Source organism: Herpailurus yagouaroundi, unplaced genomic scaffold (assembly GCF_014898765.1).
Source record: "Herpailurus yagouaroundi ecotype Mexico unplaced genomic scaffold, PumYag 208, whole genome shotgun sequence".
NCBI classification, from domain to species: Eukaryota; Metazoa; Chordata; class Mammalia; order Carnivora; family Felidae; genus Herpailurus; species Herpailurus yagouaroundi.
The window spans coordinates 8,417,147-8,437,784 of record NW_024412439.1 but is presented as its reverse complement, the minus strand read 5'-3'; the positions used below and the strand labels follow the sequence as shown (position 1 = coordinate 8,437,784).

The 20,638-nt window shown below is 53.9% G+C and overlaps 1 protein-coding gene across 9 annotated transcripts in view; it reads right to left on the bottom strand.

Annotated features, from left to right (window-relative positions):
- The window catches only part of GAS7 (growth arrest specific 7), a 218,260-nt gene that overhangs the window by 46,672 nt on the left and 150,950 nt on the right, over window positions 1–20,638 (bottom strand). For all 9 annotated transcript variants that reach the window (XM_040453195.1, XM_040453193.1, XM_040453202.1 and 6 more), the window contains exon 3: window positions 10,681–10,761. In XM_040453195.1, the coding sequence (XP_040309129.1) occupies window positions 10,681–10,761 (81 nt within the window). The remainder of the gene's footprint in view (window positions 1–10,680; window positions 10,762–20,638) is intronic.

Genomic DNA, 20,638 nt, shown 5'->3' with positions numbered 1-20,638 from the left:
TGGGTGGCGCAGTCGGTTAAGCGTCTGACTTCAGCCAGGTCACGATCTCGCGGCCCGTGAGTTCGGGCCCCGCGTCGGGCTCTGGGCTGATGGCTCAGAGCCTGGAGCCTGTTTCCGATTCTGTGTCTCCCTCTCTCTCTGCCCCTCCCCTGTTCATGCTCTGTCTCTCTCTGTCCCAAAAATAATAAATAAACGTAAAAAAAAAAAAAAAAAAAAAGGACCCTAGAAACACCAAAATGAGTAAAACTTTTGAAAAATGACCTCCCTCCAAAAGGCACTGGACCCAGATGGTTTTACGGGCAAATGCATTCAAACGCTCGACAAAGAAAATCCTAGAAAAAAACCGCACCTGGCTTTAGGAACATGGGGCAAATTTCCCAGTTTATTGCACAAAGCCAATATTACCCTGACCCTAAAACAACAGAAGAACTGAGCCACAGTTCAGTTTGACTACAAACACGAAATATGTATACTCTTACCTGAGCAGGTCTTAGCCTGGAAGCAGTCACCACCTCTGACGATGTTGGGTCCCTACAGGGGGCCTCCTGGAGGCCAGGGGCCGCCCTTCTGACCCCCACTGACCCCCTCACAGCACCTGAACGTGCACCCTCAGTATACGCCTGTCTGCCTTCTGCTTCCAGCATCCCCCAGGCACCCCGTCTGCCACATTAATGCCAGCCAGGAACTGCCTAACGCAGGGGCATTCTATCCCTAATCCATTCTCTTGTTCTCACTTCGGTTCTGAGCTGTCAGCTGCTGGCTAATTACTCCCCATGTCAAAACAATTACCGGGAAAGAAAAAATAATTTTGCATCCAACCATTTCTCTCCATCCGGCAGCTCTGCCCTGACCTGGTGTTGCTGTGTTTCAGGCCCCCAGTCCCAGGCACACTCAGAAAAAGTGCTTGGTGGAGATCTGAACGGTTACGGCTTACCCACGAGCATTCCTGATTATTCCCAGTCCTCTGGGCTCTCAGCTGACCGAGAGTTAGAGGCCAGAAGTGGGTGCTTTTGAGGCCTCCAGCCTCCGGGTAGCAGGGGGCAGGTGGAATAAAATAAAATTGGTCAATGATCACTCATAACCATAAGGAACACAATTCGTTCTGGGGGTACAAGAAAAAAGGAAAATGCCCATTTCAGCTGTTTCTAAGAGAAAAAAAAGGGAACAGAAGCTCTTATGTAGTAACTTTCATAATTTCCAGCACAGATATAAACACACGCACGTATATGTTTCATCCCTCGTTGTGGGCGGTTAAAAACAAAGAGAGGGGGGCTTGAGGGATGCATCAGAAGAGGGGAAGGGTGTTTGGGTAGAAAGGGAAAGGAGGCGGCCTTCAGGGGCGTCGGAGAGGAAGTGGATAAAGACGGAAAGGAGGGGCAGTGACAAGAGTTCCCGGGAGACGCCAAGCAACAGAAAAGAGTCCGCCACATCCGCCGCCCAGAATCCATGGGGTCAGTGGCCCTGCTTCCCTCCAGCTCCAACCCCCAGCAGAGAAAGTTCCCTCCTCCATGCCTCACTGTTCCCTTAGAGCACCCCAACGAGTAGACTTAACCCTTCCAAATGAGAAACTCAGCCCTGGACAGTCCCCCTTCTAATATCCCTTCCTTTCTTTCTAACTCCCTTGAGTTCTTTCCTCAAGCTTAAGGAACCCAGGAGCCCCGGGGTCTTGTTCATGACATCCGCACGCCCACCCCCCCCTCACACAGTCAACATGGCGGAACGCAGGGTTTCCCCAGGCATGCAACTCCGCGGCATTTGTTCTAAACGTGAGGCGGTGAAGGGAAACGGAAGTGTCTTATGGTCCAAAGAGTTTGGGACAAGTGGCCCCCATTATTCACTGCTTTATTACCCGAGGCCTGTTTAAATACAGGCACACCGGGGCGCCTGGGTGGCGCAGTCGGTTAAGCATCCGACTTCAGCCAGGTCATGATCTCGTGGTCCGTGAGTTCGAGCCCCGCATCAGGCTCTGGGCTGATGGCTCAGAGCCTGGAGCCTGTTTCCGATTCTGTGTCTCCCTCTCTCTCTGCTCCTCCCCCGTTCATGCTCTGTCTCTCTCTGTCCCAAAAGTAAATAAACGTTGAAAAAAAAAATAAAAAAATAAATAAATAAATAAATAAATAAATACAGGCACACCTCAGAGATATTGAGGGTTGGGTTCCAGACCACCACAATAAGCAAACAAACGTCACCATAAAGTGGGTCAAACGCATGCTTTGGTTTCTCAGATGTACGTGAAAGTTATGTTTACATCCTACTCTATTAAGAGTATCGAAGGGCAGTATGTCAAAAAAAAATGCATATACTTCATTTAAAAATACTTTATTGGGGCACCTGGGTGGCTCAGTCGGTTAAGCGTCAGACTTCGGCCCCAGGTCACGGTCTCGTGGTTTGTGAGTTCGAGCCCCACATCGGGCTTTGTGCTGACAGCTCAGAGCCTGGAGCCTGCTTCGGATTCTGTGTCTCTCCGTCTCTCGGCCCCTCCCATACTCATGCTCTGTCCCTCTTGCTCTCAATAATAAATGAAAAAACGTTAAAAAATAAAAAAAATAAAAATACTTTATTGCAGAGCACCTGGGTGGCTCAGTCAGTTAAGTGACTTCAGCTCAGGTCATGATCTCACAGCTTGTGAGCTCGAGCCCCACGTCAGGCTCTATGCCGACAGCTCGGAGCCTGGAGCCTGCTTCGGATTCTGTGTCTCCCTCTCTCTCTCTGCCTCTCCCCCACTCACACTCTGTCTCTCTCTCAAAAATAAATAACATTTAAAAAATTAAAAAAATCACTTTATTGACAAGAAACATCAGGCATCATCTGAGCTTTCAGCGAACCCTCATCTCTGTGCTGGTCGAGGGTCAGCGTTGATGGCTGCGGACTCTGCAGGGTGGTGGCTGGAGGGACGGTGGCAATTTCTTGAAATAAGACAACAGTAAAGTTTCCTGCATCAGTGGACTCTTTTCATGAACAATCTCCCTATAACAGGTGATGCTGTTTGAGAGCATCTGACCCCAGAACTTCTTTCAGAATCAGAGTCTGTCCTCTCCAACCCTGCTGCTGCTTTATCAACTAAAGTTCATGGAATAGTCTCAATCTTTTGTTGTCATGTCAACAATCTTCACAGCATCTTCGCCAGGACTGAATTCCATCTAAGAAATCACTTTCTTTGCTCATCCGTAAGAACCAACTCCTTAGCCAATGAAGTTTTATCACGAGATTGTAGCCATTCGGTCACATCTTCGGGCCCCACTTCTGATTCTAGCTCTCTTGCTGTTTCCGCCACATCTGTAGTAACGTCCTCCACTCAAGTCTTGAACCCCTCAAAGTCCTCCATGAGGGTTGGAAGCAACTTCCTCCAAACTCCTGTTCGTGTTGGTATTTCGACCTCTTCCCGTGAATTGCGAATGTTCTTAACGGCACCTAGAATGGTGGACCCTTTCCAGAAGGTTCTCAGTTTACTTTGCCCAGATGCATCAGAGGAATCACTATCTATGGCAGATAGAGCCTTCCAAAATGTATCTCTTAAATAGTAAGACTTGAAAGTCAAAATGGCTCACTGACCCAACGGCTGCAAAGTAGATGTTGCATTAGCGGGCCTGAAAACAACATGTATCTCACCGTCCATTTCCATCACAGCTCTTGGGTGAGCAGGTGTATCATCAACGAACAGTCATATTTTGAAAAGAATCCCTTCTTCTCAGCAGTGGGTCTCAACAGTGGGCTTAAAATATTCAGTAAACCAGGATGTAAACAGACGCGTAGTCAGGCAGTCTCTGTTGTTCCACTGATAGAGCCCGGACGGAGTAGAGGAGCATCATTCTGAAGGGCCCTGGGATTTCTGGAATGGCCAACGAGCACTGGCTTCACCTTGAAGTCACCAGCTGCATTAGCCCCTAAGGAGAGAGTCAGCCGGTCCTTTGAAGCTTTGAAGCCAGGCGTTGACTTCTCTTCACCAGCTCTGAAAGTTCTAGATGGCGTCTTCGTCGAACAGAACACTGTGTGGTCTACCTTGAAGTCTGTTGCTTAGGGGAGCCACCTTCATGAACTCTCTTGGCTCGACCTTCTGGGGAACCTGCTGTAGCTTCTGCATCAGCACCTGTTGCCTGACCTTGCACTTTGACGTTGTGGAGACGGCTTCTTCCCTCAACCCTCCTGAACCAACCCCTGCTAGCTTCAGGCTTTTATTCTGCAGCTTCCTCACCTCTCTCAGCCTTCATGGCATTGAAGAGAGGTAGAGCCTTGCTCTGGATTGGGCTTTGGCCTCAGGGAATGGTGGGGCTGGTGTGACCTTCCATCCGGACCACCCAAACTTTCTCCCCATCGGCAATAAGGCTGTTTCTCTCATCCTTCCTGTGTTCACTGGAGAAGCGCTTTCCATTTCCTTCCAGAACTTCTCCTTGGCGTTCACAACCTGGCCAACTTTAGCCCAAGTTTTGGCCCATTTCAGCTTTCAACATGTTCTCCTTATAGAGTTCAATCACGTCTAGCTTTTGACTTACAACGAGAGACATTCAACTCTTCCTTCCCCTTGAACACGTAACAGGCCGTTTGTAGGGTTTTCAACTGGCCTAATTTCAATATTGCTGTGTCTCGGGGAAGAGGGAGGCCTGAGGAGCAGGAGAGACACGGGAGTGGCCAGTTGGAACAGTCAGAACACACACAACATTTATCAGTGAAGTTCACTGTCCTACATGCACACGGCTTGTGATGCCCCAAACATAATCACAAGAATAACATCAAAGATCGCCGATCACAAAGCAAATCACTGTAACATATATCATTGTAGTGAAAGAGTTGGAAATATTGAGAGAATTACCAAAACGTGACTCAGAGACACGAAGTGAGTAAACGCTGTTGGAACAAAATGGCGCTGACGGGCTTTCTCAACACAGGGCTTGCACAAACCTTCCATTTGGAGAAACCTCCCCCATCCGTGAAGCCGCCACGTGTGCTCCTGGACGCTGACGTGTTCTGTGAACCTCACACAAGGCAACGGTGTGTGGTATTCCTACACTTACATGGACACCGAAGAACCCATTCTGGGCAAAAAAGCAAGAATACCATGGAACCCACTTTGGGAAGAGCTGTGGCTGTAGGAAGGCAGGTTTTGAGGGCAGGCCAATCCAGGCAGACTCGGGGGCCAGTTTTGTGCTCAGCACCTCTGAAGGCACCACGGGCACACCCCTGCTTCCCACCCTCAGCACACCCCTGCCTCCCACCCTCACCACACCCTGTAAGGTGGAGGGAGGCTGCGTCTACACGGCTCTGTCCGGGGGAGCAGTTTCACATGACAGCCTTCTGGTCTGGAAACATCTGTCTGCCCACCTGGGCCTCACTGTCTTCACCGACTGTGTAGAACAAAAACCGTATTCCCCCAAAACAGAACTCATAACACATCCGTCCCCGGGGTTGTAAATGGCTTAAAGCCTGTGGCTATTCTCCAGGGCGCCAAAGGTTCAACTGGTTTGCCTGAGCTGACAAAGTCATGGAGTTAGGAACCACACGCGAGCCTTCCTGCCTACCGGAAGTGTGAACCGCCTTCCTTGAAGTCGATGGTGAGGTCTAGCTGAGGGCCGCCACGGAGGCCTCTCTAGGCCTGGTAACTTGCTAATTCTGCAGTGAATGGAGGGTCCTGCTTTGCAGCGACGCTGGGGAGGACAGCTGCTAGGGATTCCTGATCTGGAGAGGGTGTGGGTGAGGGGGAGCCCCCTTCCCAGGGGCCCCTGCTCAGGGGAAGCACAGCTGTCTGTGGGCACAGTGCTCCTGCCTGGCTCCACCAGTTCAAAGGCAGGCCCTCCCTGATCGGCAAGGGAACCAGCTCACTGCCCTTTGATCTGGCTCCCCCGGGGGCTGATGGAGGGAGGCTCTCCACCCAAGGATGATCCCTTAATGGGCGCAATCCCACAGGCTGGACAGAGCCAGACTCTGAACCTGGGTTTCCCGACAACTCCCACCCCCTCACCGCCAGCGCAAGTCCGTAAAAGACCGATTACCTCCAACCCTAAAAAAAAACACACACACAAGGGGCTCCTGGGTGGCTCAGTCGGTTGTGCGTCCGACTTCAGCTCAGGTCATGATCTCACGGTTTGTGGGTTCGAGCCCCGCGTCGGGCTCTGTGCTGATGGCTCGGAGCCCGGAGCCTGCTTTGGATTCTGTGTCTCCCTCTCTCTCTAACCCTCCCCTGCTCACGCTCTGTCTCTCTCTACCAAGATTAAACATTAAAAAAAATTTTTTTAATTATTCCAAAATAAAAAATACATCTATTAAATAAAGTAAAAATACGTTAACCATTCAGTTCCTCAGCTACATTGGACACAGTGTATCCGTTAGCCACGTGCCTAGTGTTACTACAGTGCACAGCGTAGATACACGCATTTCCGTTATCACAGAAACTTCTCATGGATGACACTGCTCTATGGCATCATTCATTCTGCCCAGGGACTCATCCGTGAAACTCCCAGAACCTCATTTTTCACCCGGTATTTTCCTTCTGTCTCACTGTGACAATCTCTCTCTCCATAAATCACTGCCTCCACACAGGGTATGAAACCAGCCCAAGGATCGTTTTTAATATTTGCAGCAGTTACTGAATGGAGCCTTTGGTGCTTCTGTTTGGGTTTAAACTTTATTACCGACGCGGACCTCGCCCAGAAAGCCTGGCACGAAAGGTCTCCAGGAAACCTACGGAATGAACAACACCTCCCAAGTCTGGTGGTCGTAAAGGAGGCAGCGAAGGAAAAGCCCCCAGCTCAGTGCCGACCCTACGTGACACCCCACATTCAAAGAGTGGAATCCCGTTTTGGGGGGTGCACTGGGCCTTGCTCCCCCCGGTGGGTAACCCGGCTGGCTGTGCTAATGGCATCTGACGGACCTGCCCGTCCCTGCCAACCGACAGCAATTCTGATTAAGCTGAGTACTGCCTGGCTGCTTCAAGGAGGCGGTGTCTTGGGTAGTCAGTAGAGCGTCTGACTCTCGATTCCAGCTCAGGTCATGATTTCACGGTTCTGGAGTTTGAGCCCCGCGTGGGGCTCTGCGGTGACCATGCTTGAGGAATTCTCTCTCTCCCTTGCTCCCTGCCCCCTCCCCCACTCGTGCTCACTCTCTCAAAAAAATCAATCAACTTAAAGAAAAAGAGGCAATGTCTCATGAAGACAACTCTGCCGCATTTCACTGTCACCCTCACCTCCAACCACCGCACTCAGAATGAAGTTCTGACCCCTTCCTCTGGCTTGCTGGTGGGGGGAGGCAGGCTCCGCCCCTGCTGATTGCTTTTCCCCTCATCACCTACCACTCCCCCCCACCTTCATTGCCCACCCTCCAGCCATACTGGCCTGCTCTGTGTGCTCAAGCACGCCAAGGTCACTCCTGCCTCAGGACCTTTGCACCTGCCGTTCCCTGACCCAGAACACATCACCGTGACCCCACACACATACCATCTTCTCCTCACTGGGGCCGTCCCTGACTCTCCAGTCCCACGCTGCCCCGCGGCCCTCACTTTACACCCCTTCCAAGAGAACATGCAAGAACAATCCGACACATTTCACATTTGGGCTTATTTGCCCAAATTCCCCACTGGAATGCGGGTCCTTGGGAGCAGGGACCACAGAGGTGTGGCTTATCTCTGGTGCAGTCCCCAGCACCGAGAACAGCATCCGGCATATTCTTCGAAGGAAAGGTTTGAAAGTCTATCACGGCTGCGTTCTCCAAAGCATGAGCACAAGAGGACCTTGAGTGGTGGCAGGAGAGGAGTCAACAACCTCAGGAGTGTGGGGGGGGGGGTGGGGACGGTTAAGCTTTGAAGCAACCTCGTGTCCTCCCCGGGTCCGTTTCTCTCCCACAATGAAATTCAACCTCCTGAAAGCGGACTGTTCTAAAACCGAACGAGAGAATGCCTGGGGAAAAAAAATGTCAACGTGGCTGCTCTTCTATTCTTTTGATCAGAGGTTTCCTGCGAAAGCTAGAAAAGGCGTCAAAACCTCACAGATGCTCCTGGAACCTCCCTGGTAGGATCCTTCCCGTCCCCCCAGAGGGACGATGCAGACTTGACCGGCGTTCACGCCCCGGGGAGGGGGAGAGAATCAAGAGTCATGATCCACGGAGGGCTGGACGGGACCCGAGCTACAACCTTCCTCCTCCAGGCCCTCGTGTATAAACGGGCAGAAGCAGGCCTGGCACGGAGACGCGACGTGCCCGAGGCCCCAATCTGACAAGCTGTGATTTCTAAATCTAGGATGCCGTGACGACCAGGGAAGGAAACAAAGGGGCCTCTAACTGAACAAGCAGACACCCCTCTGGCTTCCATGGTATTTGCAAAAGGTGCGTCTCAGAGCCCGTGAGCCACGGTTCTGCAGATTTCGCCGCGGCTTCTCACGTCGACGGGCCATGGTGTGTCGAGCGACCCTCGAACAGTGCACGACCCGTGTTCTGAGTCACCCCAGGACGGAGCCCCTCAACTCTGGTCCTACTGACAGGTGGGCCTTATAGCCCTTTGGGGGGTGGCTGTGCTGGGCAATGCAGAGGTCTAGCAGCATCCCTAGCCTCTGTGCACTGAATGGCCACCCCAAAAATTGTCTCCAGATGTTGCCAAATGCCCACCGGTAGGCAAAATCACCCCCAGAGTTCAGAACCACCCTGCTGGGGGCAGAGCAGCTTGAAAAGTCCGTGCAGGTGTTGTAGACAGACAAAAGAACAGAAGCACAGAATCAAACAGGGTCTTCACTCGAGACCCCGAGCCTTCGGAATGCCGATGCACCTGCTGAGTCGCCAAAGGGCAATAGGGTAGGCAGAATTTCCACCTGCATTCGCCCACAAATGCAGAGAAGTCGACAGACCTCGCATCCTGGGGCCTTGGGAACACGTGTCTCTGGTCCCCGGCGGGTGGGGGCAGAGGAGGGCGAGTCGGTGTCCACGCGCTCTGTCTAAACACGTTGGCAGTTCTCGTCATTGGGACTGACCCTCTCCCTCCTGTCTCCCCCTCCCTTCTCAGCTCCAGAGTCCCAGCACCCAGCTCTGCGCTCGGGGTTGTGCTGATCAGGGGAAGGCAGGAACCTGTCACCTGAGCAGGGCCCTGAGCCAGCTCCTGCCAGCCCCTCTCCTGGGAGACGGCCCCCGAACCGCACAGAGGGGACAGAAGGATGCTAGGGACCGTGCAAGGGAGAACAGGCCCCAGTGAGGTGGGCCCACAGACTCAAAAGGCAAGTCCCCCAACCCGCCCCATCAGCATGCATTGCAGGCCACAGTGGCCGCAGATCAACTGCTCTGGCCAGAAAAGACAGCTGGGTCTCCTTTCTAGCGTCTTGGCTGGCCAGGATCAGGGGCCACACCTCACTTTCTGCACGCTGGCATTTCTACTGTTACAAAGAACAAGAACAAAACCACGAGAACGACAACGGAGAAGGCGGCGTGCCCGAGAAGCCTGTCGTCTACAACAGGTCGCAAGGCTGAATGAGAGCCCGGTTCTGGAGACAGGCTCTCATCAGGGAGCCCTCAGCCCAGCCCTCGAAAAGCAGGAGTAAATGCCCCATCGCCCTCCTTCCCAAGAGGGCTCCTTTCCGGGGCTCCCGGGCGGCCCAGTCGGTCAAGTGTCCGACTCTTCGAGTTTGGCTCAGGTCACGGTCTCACGGTTCGTGGGTTCGAGCCCCACATCGGGTTCTGTCCTGACAGTGCAGAGCCTGCTTGGGATTCTCTCTGCCCCTCCCCTCCTCCCGCTGTCTGTCTCTCTCAAAATAAATACATAAACCTAAACAGAAAGGGTTCCTTTCTGTTTGAATCCTTTTTTTTTTTTTTTTTTTTTTTTTTTTTTTTTTTTTTTAATGTAGGTAAAAGATGTACATAAAAACATTTCAAAAGCCCGGGAACATCCCACGCCTCGGCTGACTGTCCAGAGCTTCCTGTGCAGTCCATCTTCATTTCCCTAAATAACGTACTTTGATCGTGTTCTGACTTCTCAGTGCACCAGCAGTGAGCAAGTCCAAAGACTCTCCACTATGAAAGGCAGGCTGTGTTCAGCCCACTCTCTGCACCCAAGACCCTTCCTCTGCTCCAAGGTTTAAGGGTCTCCTTTCTACTTACTACGCCTGTCTGCACACACGCATTCATTCATTCACGCAGCCACTCATTCATTCCTTATTTCAGCTCTTCCGCGGGTCACCTGTGATGTGTTAGGGAAGCTACTCAGACCTCTGATCTGGGGCCACCGTGAAGACAGTGCAGGCCCTCACTACCCTGCACATAAGCTGCTGTTCCTCCCCAGCTGGGTGCCCCCTCCCCACCCTTCCCCTCCATCCAGCTACACCCCATGTTTTTTCAAAGCTGCCAACTTGAAATTCCAGGCTGCCACCACAACCACACCTTCTGGACTTTGGCCTCCGGGTTGATGCTTAAGGTTGGAAAACCATCGAATGAGGTTCACACCCCCTGTGGCTGTGGAGACATTCGTTGCAGCCGGGCCGTGTCTGGGGACTGAGGATCCCACAGAAAAAAGGGGAGACGAGGTCCCCACCCTCGGGGAGTGTCCTGCCGGGATCGCCAGGGAGAGCCCATCCTCCTAGCCCTCCAGACCGCTCCCTGGGATCGGCCAGTAAGATCCCCCGCCAGGCTGCAGACCCCAGAACCCACAGTCTTGGCCTTTCCGATGAAGGCGGGTGTGTGGCCCCTCCCGGCTGCCCCAAAGTAGTGGGTGGACTGTACCTGTCGGAGGCAGAGAGCTCCTGTGAGGGCCAGGGCTGGCTGGAATCCCAGAAGAACTGCTGGGGCGTTCCCAGGTGGTCTCTGGTCAAAGAAAGAAACACGGTCACTTTGAGATTGTCATAGGGCAGAACCCCAGAGGGTCGCAGAGCAGAGCTAGATGGCAGAGCTGGAAAAAATAGGGACCTGGCCGGGCCACCGTCCTGCCCAAGCCCGGGAGGCGGGAGCTGGCTTTCTGCTCCCACGTCATCCCCTCCCCACCTGCCACAACGACCGAGCCTCTCTGCTGGGGACCCTTCTCCACGCAGCTGCGAACAGGAGGCAGCCTTCCGTCTGGGAGCCTTGGAACCGTCCCTCGCTGGCCCCCTACCCAGCCCCCACTGATCCCCCAAGGCTGCCGACCCATGTACCTCCATTTCAGTCTCGTGCCCTGGAACCCAGACGCTAACTGGGTGTTTCTCCCAAGTGCCCACTGTCACCTGAAACCCCAAAGCCAGAGGAAGGAGCCCTGGCCTGGGGTCTGTACAGAGACACGGGTCCCCTGTCAAGTGAGGCTGATTTCCCAAGTCCTTCCCGGCTCTCCAGACCAACGTCTCGTCTGAATGCCAACCACTACATCGGCCTGGCCCCTGCCCCCTGCCCCCTGCCCCTTCTCCGGATGCCCAGCCAGGAACAGAGCTAACACTGCAGCCGTGTGATGGCCCCCTGAACTCGACATGAGCCACATTGCCACTGTAAGCAGAGACTTCTCCTAAAGTTACCTAGTGACAAAAAGAATGCCTTCTCACTCTGTATAATATGATGACGTAGAAAAACACAAAGAAAAGAGTAGACACCCATAATCCCACAGCTCTAAGTCAACATTTTGGTATCTCTGGAGATTTATTTTCTTTCTTTCTTTTTTTTTTTTAAGTTTATTTATTTTTCAGACAGAGAGAGACAGAGCATGAACAGGGGAGGGTCAGAGAGAGAGGGAGACACAGAATCGGAAGCAGGCTCCAGGCTCTGAGCCGTCAGCCCAGAGCCCGACGCGGGGCTCGAACTCACGGACCGCGAGATCGTGACCTGAGCCGAAGTCGGACGCTTAACCGACTGAGCCACCCAGGCGCCCCTGGAGATTTATTTTCAAGCCATATACACATCTTTAAAAAGAAACAAGGGGCACCAGGGTGGCTCAGTTGGTTTAGTGTCCAACTTCAGCTCAGGTTATGACCTCATGGTTTGTGAGTTCGAGCCCTGCATCTGGCTCTGTGCTGACCGCTCGGAGCCTGGAGCCTGCTTCGGATTCCGTGTCCCCCTCCCTCTCTGCCCCTCCCCTGCAAGCGCTCTGTCTCTCTCTCAAAAATAAACCAACATTAAAAAACTATTAAAGAATAAAAAATAAAAAATGAAACAAACATCATACTGTACTTTCTTGCCACGTATTGACTTTTGGATCTTTCCCGACGTATTAAAGCAGCTGGGAAGTACAGTGGTTAGCATCTATGAACAGTGGTGGTTCTGGGGCCAGATGGCCTGGCTTTGAATCCCGGCTCTCCCTCTTCCCACCACCAGTGGAAGCTTGGCCAAGCTAACGGTCTTCCAAGAGTCTCCTCTGCAAAATGAGATCAAAATGGGATCCACCCGAGGCAATCATTGTATTCGTGCCAAATGCCCACGTAGAGTTATTTTTAGCCAGTGGAATATACGGACATGACATTATTTAATGAAAATTTCTATTACTAAGAACTCAATGGTCTCCAATGCCAAAAACAAAATTAAGCACAGCTTTCCATTGCCTTCTCTCAATTAGGATTCGAGAGAACTGGGTTTCTGCCTGGGCTCTGCTGCTTATCTGCTGTCCAGCCCTGGCCAAGTCACTCTGCCTCTCTGGTCCTCGGCTTCTCCACCCAAAATGAAAGGGTTGAGCTAACTGGTCTTTCAGGCCCCCAAACTCCCGACTCCAGTTCCAAATCAGGGGTCTTAAAACTTTAAACCCATTGTTTGGGTTTAAGGAGTTTATGGCTCCAGGAGTCAGTCGGGTGGGAATGTGGTCCCTTCATGTCTTAAGGGAGAGAATACAGAGGGGAGGTTGAGGGAGAGGAGGAGCAGGGAAACAGCCACCAGGAACAAGGAGGGACGGGCAGACCAGGCTCAGCGTTTTCCCGGTGGGAGGAGGGGTGGGTGGGCTCAGCCCAGAGCCCGTCTCTGGCTGCAGGTCACCAACAGGGACAATCCTTTGCTGGCTCCTCTCCCACAGGACACACAGAATAACGTCCAAACCCTGTAGCCCCCTGCAAAAGGGCGCCCCTGTCTGTCTGTCCAGATTGAATTCTCACTTCACCCCAGCCCATTTGCTGGTCTCCCAACATGCCTTTTTGCTATCACGGTTCCCTCCCTCCGGATGCCAGAACCTCATGCACTAGTCAAGTCTCAACGAAAATGCCGCTTCCACCAGGCAGCCTTCCCAGACTGCGTTTCCGCTCTGGTGTCAAATGCCCAAACTCTCTAGAGCAAATGCTGCCCAGCTGCAGAGGCTCACAGTGGAGTCCCTCTTGGGGCACAAGGCTGTATCTGGGATCGGGGGCAGGGGGTGTTGCCCACACAATGGCTGGCCCATGTTGGGGGGGTAAAAAGCCCACCAATTCCCTTGCCTCGAGGCAGACAATTCCGGCCCTTCCTGTGACTTTACTACATTACTGCTTCCTTCCCTTCCCCAGGGGGTTCCTCCCAAGAGTATACCCCTGCCCCCGAGCCTCCTGCACTTAAGTCTATCTCAGGTTCATCGGAGAACCAGGCCTGAGAGTCCCCAACAGCCACGTACCCCCGCCCCCCCACATACCTTCCATGTAGCTCCTCTGAGGGAATCAGCACTCTGTCCCACCTCTCAGACAGCGCAGACCTTGACCCCTGTCTTACCTCCCTGAGAGCCGGGTCCATGTGCCCGGACAGATGGGCAAATGGAAGGACGGACACCGCAACGGCACAATGTAGGTTCCCATGTGATACGCCCTTCCAGTCTCTAGGGACAGACAAGCCCTGTTCTTCCTACATGTGGGAAAGGTCCCCAGGGAACTGCCCACTCTGCACCGTGGCCTTTACCCCTTTGGTGGCTAATGCCACGGGCCTGATTTCAGAGAAGGCCCTGCAGCCACATCGGGGCTCGTGAAAGTCGGCTGGGAGCAGGGCGGCAAGGTCACTGGGCCGCCTCTATAAGATCACCAGGCCGCCTCCACGTGGGGCCTATGACGGAGGGCCAGCTCCTCTTAAAGCTGAAGCTGGTCACGCTCAAGATGAAACTCGGATTCTAGCTGGACGAGAGCTGAGCACACACGCACGGAGAAAAGAACACAGTGGCAAATGACTCCTGGCGGCAAACGGAGGAACCCCAGAGGGCGGCAGGGGGGAGGCGACTCGTGGCACGGGAATGGTGGCGGGGGGGGGGGGGGGGGTCGGGCCAGACTCGGAGCAACCTTCCCACTGAGGCCACTGAATCTGCGGGATTCGGGACCCCTCGAGGATTGAAACTTACTGAAAAGTAAATACATAAAAGTGCGACCTGGTGGCCTTGGGGGGAGGGAGGAAAGAGAGGGAAAGAGAGAGGACACGGCAACAGACACGAGGACTTGACTCGCCCCTCCGTCCTCTTACATTCATCCACCTGTGTGCTGGGACCTGAGAGACACCACCAAGCTCGGGCGAGACAAAGCAGCCTGACTTGAAGGCACTTTTAGCAGAGAAGCCTCGGTTTCTTGTCCCTCCTCCCCCCAGCCTGGGGCTCTCCAGGAAAGGGGGCGACAAGCGGCAGAGACCCTCGGGCAACAAGAGAAAATGCACCGAGAGCAAAGAGCAGGGTACAGCTGCCCCTGTGGGTCCCCTTCGCCTCCCCACTGGGAATCCTAAGGATGGAGCAGAGAAGCCAGCGTGGCATCACGTGCTTGGAGGGTCTGCAGGAGGCCCCGAGATCGCAGGCAGGTGCAGGCTTGCAGTCTGAGCCCCCTCGCCAGAAGGCTCGCTGGCTGGGTCACATACAGGCCCCCCAGAGGCTGGAGTCCCTCGTTCCCATGTGAACCACATCTGTCCGGCCAAACGCCATCAGGGCACCACAACTTCTAGAGGATGCTTTCTAAAGGATGCTCGCCTTGGCTGGCTCTGACTTAGCCCAAAACCCAAAGCCACTCACTGCAAGTCTGAGGCGGGTAGGTGGCCAGGCCGGGCCTGGCAGACGTCTGGAGAGAGCCACGGGGACCGTGGCTGAGTGACCTCACCAGCAGCAGGAAACATCACCCCAGATGACCATACCGCCCACAGGGAGGAAGCCATTTCTAGACCTTTTCCAATAAGATTCCTTAATCTATTTACAGCACACCGAGCTCGTCGACCAAGTCAAAGCAAAACTGAAGCGGGAGTTGGGGGCCCGAGTCACCCTGGATTAAGGCTCTTCTACATTCTCTGGGGACCTATCCCTGGGGCTTTAGGTGGTTCCAGAAACAGCCAGACTCCTCCTGCTACCAGAATCGTCACCACGCAGCCCCCAGAGGCTCTAGGGAACATGGGGAGATCAGCCTGGAGAAGTGAGACGTGGTCTTGGAGAGACTGTCCGTCCAACGCAATTCACGAGAAACACGGTTTTCCTAACGGCGGCCCTCACTCAATTCGGACCTCCTCCACGAAAGCCAGGAAAAGCCACACACACAGATCGACTGACTGTGGATCAAACCGGCCCAGGGAAGTCGCTCTCTAAGCCATCAATGCTACGAGCTAGAGGTTTTAATTTCCCCGTCAGTGGATGACAGTTGCTGCCGTGTAGAGTAAAACTTTCAGAGAAAAGTCTAGTTCAAAGGAGGACAGACACGTAAATCTGGGTTTCAAAGCACAGATGGCCCCTCCTTACGAGAATAACCCTAACGCTAATAATAAAACAGGAAGCGAGGCACGACTTAGTGACTTTAAACAGTCACCTCTGGACTTCATTGCCCTTGTTAAGACTGCATCCTGCTTGCATTAGAAATACCGGCTTCCAAGGGGCGCCTGGGTGGCGCAGTCGGTTAAGCGTCCGACTTCAGCCAGGTCACGATCTCGCGGTCTGTGAGTTCGAGCCCCGCGTCAGGCTCTGGGCTGATGGTTCAGAGCCTGGAGCCTGTTTCCGATCCTGTGTCTCCCTCTCTCTCTGCCCCTCCCCCGTTCATGCTCTGTCTCTCTCTGTCCCAAAAATAAATAAAACGTTGAAAAAAAAAATTTAAAAAAAAGAAATACCGGCTTCCGGTGGGAAAGCCACAAGGACCCCCTGGATCGAGGCCACTGGTCCTGGTGATTTGCCTTTTGGGGAAGGTGTGAGCCCTACCCTCCCTGTCCCGCTTGGTCCCACCCTTACACCCCAACCCCTACTCCCCTGTCCAGCCCCAGTGGACACCTGTTCCCCACCGGTCCACTTGCTTGGCTATGGTGGTGGCTCTCTGCTGCCCCCAGTGGCTACCAGGTGAAATAACCACAGGTACCAACCCAGAGGGAATTGGGTCCTTTGGGGTCCTGGCTGGCCTCTGCCATCAGGCCACCCCCACAAAGGCAAGCTGCAGCAAGTCACAGAACCCAGGTCAGCGTCCAGAGGGTCCCGCTCACCTCTCTCCCCCCTCGGGGACTCAACAGCAGACGCTCTGGTTCCCTCCCACACACCCGTGTTTCCGTGGTCCTTGGCTTTGTAATCACCCCAGTGACGGGCCTCTGGCCCATGAGGGCATTCCCAACCCCTTCTTAAAATTAAATAAAATCTGACTTCCAACCGCACACTCTCTGCAGGAAATGAACTACCAACTCTCTGCGCATCCACTCGTGCATCTCCTTCCACAGTCCCCAAATACCTACGAAATGGGTGCAACCGTTTCCACTTTCTAAGAAACGAAATCCTTCTTTCTAAAGAAACTGAGGCCTCGGTTAGAACCAGCAGAGCTAGGACTCGGTCTGCCAGGAAGGACCACCAAGTGCCCGCTATGCCAACTTCCCTGAGCTCTGTGCAGGGAGCTGCACAAAACAGTCCTGTTTTAGTCTATGCACCACTCTGTTTGAGAATCATTTTTTAAAAATGTTTATTCATTTTTGAGAGATGAGAAAGGCAGAGTGGGAGCAGGGGAGGGGCGGAGAGAGAGGGAGACACAGAATCCACAGCAGGCTCCAGGCTCTGTGCTGTCAGCACAGAGCCTGATGTGAGGCTCTCAGGTTAGATGGCGGGACATGCTAAAGACAATAAAGCAGGGAAGGGGGATAAAAAAATTGTATTAGAAAGGGATTTAATTTTAGAAGAATATCCAAGGGGCCCCCGGGTGGCTCAGTCGGTTAAACGTCGGACTTTGGCTCAGGTCATGATCTCACGGTTCGTGGGTGCGAGCCCCACGTCGGGCTCTGGGCTGACAGCTCAGAGCCTGGAGCCTGCTTCCAATGCTGTCTCATTCTCTCTCTCTCAAAAATAAACAAGTAAGTATTTATAAGAATAGCCAAGGAAGTTCTCCCCGAGAAATGCACATTTGAGTAAAGTTTGGAAAGTAGTTTAGTAAGTTTCCATTGCTGCATCAGAAACCACCCCAAACTCAGCAGCAGCTGCAATCAATGAGCATTTACGACGTCATACTGTTCTGGAGGGTCAGGAATCCAGATGGGGCTTAGTGGGGTGGTTCCGGCTCAGGCTCTCCCATGAGGTTACAGTGTGATCTTAGCTGGGGCTGCATCATCCGAAGGCTTGAGTGGGGCTGGATCCGCTCACATGGATGGGCCAAAGGTCCTTGCCCCCAAAGCGTGAGATCCGAGAGAGCAGGGAGAAACCACGATGTCTTTTATCACCTAGCCGTAGAAGTGACTCTCCATCACAACGACCAGATTCCACTGCTTGCAACGCTGACAGAATGTGGGAGGGACACAGAGCAGCGTGAGTGACAGGCACTGGGTATGTTGGGGGCCCTTTTGCAAGCCGGCTAGTGCCAAAGAAAAGTAACAAGCCATGCACGTAGTATGTGAGGGAACAGAACTGCAGGTGGAGGGAACCGAAAGTGAAAAGGTTGAGAGGCAAGCACACATCTGTCACCTTCAAAGAGCTGCAAGGAAGATTATATGGCTGAAAAGTGGGGGTGGAGGCGGAGGGCCGGAGTCAGAGGTCACAGGGCCAGACTCGATCACCCAGGGCACTGGCTCTCAGAGTCGGGTCCTGGACCAGCAGCATGAGTGTCTCCTGGGAACCGGCTAGAAATGCAAACCCTCGGGCCCCATCACAGACCTGTGGAATCAGCAACACTGGATGTGTGGGGCAGCCACTGCGGGGCTTGAGGCAGAGAAGTGACATGATCCAATGGTGGCCACTCTGCCAGGCCCTGCCTCCGAGCAGGCTTCCTGGGCTCACACCCCTCAGCACGTCTGGTGCCCTAGATGTGTCATCTGTGAGTTGTGCCTCTCTGCGTCCACCCTATCAGTCCTCCAGAGACTGAGACAAGCTTGGGCTCTTCCAGAACTCCCTCCAGAAGGAGCAATGGGAGCTGGGGAGTGTGGCGTGAGTGGGGCAGGGTCCATGCAGGTGAGGACGGCACGGCCAGCACCACCGCCATCAGCTAGGATGCCGGAGGGATCCGGGGATGTCCCACTCGCGAAGGGTCAAGAAGGGGTGCCCAGGTAACGACCCCTACTCGCAGCTCTAGAACCAGACCCTTCCATGCTGGTTTCAGACCCTGTGGGTGAAAAGGCAGTTCCCGGACGATCTAACGACCCCCAGGAAGGGACGCTTGACGGAAGAGATCCTGGCATGGGAAGCTTTATCTCGATCCGTCTCCCATGGGGGCTTCCCCAACTACCCTCAACTCGGCTCACACAGCACGGATTCCCAGCGGCAGGGACGGATCAGGCGGCCTCTCAGCAAACGGAAACATGCAAAGTCTTTTTGCAAACTGCCATCAGTGGGCGCGTCAGCAGAACTGTGTTCTGTGGGATCGATCGCCTACGTCTGATCGCCAGAGGGAGGGCTCCTGAGCCTGGGCCAGACCCTTACTTTCGGGCAGCGTGGACCACTGGGGCCCCAGAGTCCGCATCTTGAGTTCCAGCCAGAAATGCGTGGCAGGAGTCGAGCCTGAGGAGACCGGGAGCAGACGTGGGGACGTGTTAGCTAACGGCCCCCAATTTGCAGTGTCTACGAGCCACTGGCAGTGCACGTGTGACCACGATGGCCCCCGGGGCGGCTCCCCTGAGCTCCGAGAGCCCCCGTGCTCTGAGGACAGGGTGATACCAAGACTCTGCTGTTCAGGAGAAGAAAGGAATGGACGGTCCACCTGCCCTGGTGCTTCAAACGCCGTCCTCAACCCAGAGTTGCTGTTATGCACCTCGGAGGTCAGGCATTGGTGTCCTCCAGACAGATGTTCAAATCCCAAGTCAACCCCTTGGCAATGAATGGCGTGGCACCCGGCCTGCTTCCTCACTGCAAAGCAGGGATAACATTGCAGGAGTCTGGGGGTGCTGGATGAGCAGTCAGTGGGCCACACACAGCCTGACACAGAGGAAACCCTCAAAGCCCCGTAACGACAACGACAGTATTGATAAAACAAAACCCTCTCCATTCCTTCCTTCTCTCTGCTTCCCAGCCTCCCACCCCAAAAGCCTCCTCCCTGCTTTCAACCCTGTTCATGCCCTCCCAGAGCACATCTCCCAAAGGGAGAGGGAGGGTAGGGCTCCCTCTCTGATGCTAGGGAGAAGGTTTTAGAATGCCTTCCTTAGCACGTCTGAGCTGTAGAGGGTGTCCCTCAGCCAAAGAAACATCACTATCAGTGGTCTTCCACTTTCCAGCAGCTCAATGGATCCTTTCAGCAAAGCCTGTGATCCGGGCAGGACAGGGACCCTCACGCCTGGTTCACAGACCGTACAGAAGCTGGCGATGTCGTCGCAATAAAGCAGCAGTCCCTTTAGCGCCCTGGCCCTTTGACATTAGCCCGAACCAGAGGCTGGCTCCAGCCTACGTAGAGGCCCTAAGAAAAGTAGGACCAGCCATGGCCAGAGAAATTCTAGTGGAGACCTGGGGCACCGGTGGGGCGCCTGGAACTCTCTGAGCCTGTGCTTTAAACCCTTTAGGGTCCCTGGTGTATGTCAGCCCCCTTGAAGAGTGCACACCCGGGCAGACACACCAGGAATCCCTGACCTTGAGTCGAGGTATAAGCAGGGTTGACTGCAATGCAGGAAGAAAACAGGTGGTGGCAGCTCAGAGATATTATGACCCCCAACTTAATGGTTGAGAAAACAGGAGGTAGGTCCTGAGAAAGAAACCTTATCAAGACCGAAGCCTGGACCCTCGGAATCCGGGACTTACGCACAGGTACCTGCCAGAGCTGTGATCCTGTCTCCCCAAAACCTGGTGACTTATCAGGGTCATTGGGACCACTTAGTAAAACCACAGATTCCCAGACCTGGGACCTGAAAATTCTCCAGTCTCCGTGATTAACCAGACGGGCGGGGGCGGGGGCGGGGCGGGGCGGGGCAAGTGGCAGAGTCCATAGCAATGTATCCCAGGAACCAGCCACAGACCAGAAGACACGTAAATGAGACAAAACTTGAGGGTTAGGATCAGGCAAGGCTTGAAGCAAGACGCATGGCGGGAACGTAGAGTAATTTAAGGAACTCCCCCAACGCCCATCATCATTACCTGACCTTCTAAAACTACCAGGCTCACGACACCTGTCTCCAGAGAGCCACGGCTTTGACGTGAGGCTTTGTCATCTATTCTAGTTCCAGGGGCAGACTCATGAATTAGAGAAGCACTGTCACAAACCCTTTCACTCCGCTCAGTCCTTAGACTCTTCCTAGAATAGGGGACCATGAAATGGAGAGGAGAAAGTGTGCAGTGAAGGAAGCCGAGAGGGAAAAGGCACCAAGAGAAGGTGCCAGTGGCTGCTTGATGGGGACAGAGCTGGCAGAGGGCGGAAGGCAGATCAGGGCCACCTGGTTCAGACACGGGGAGAGCCCA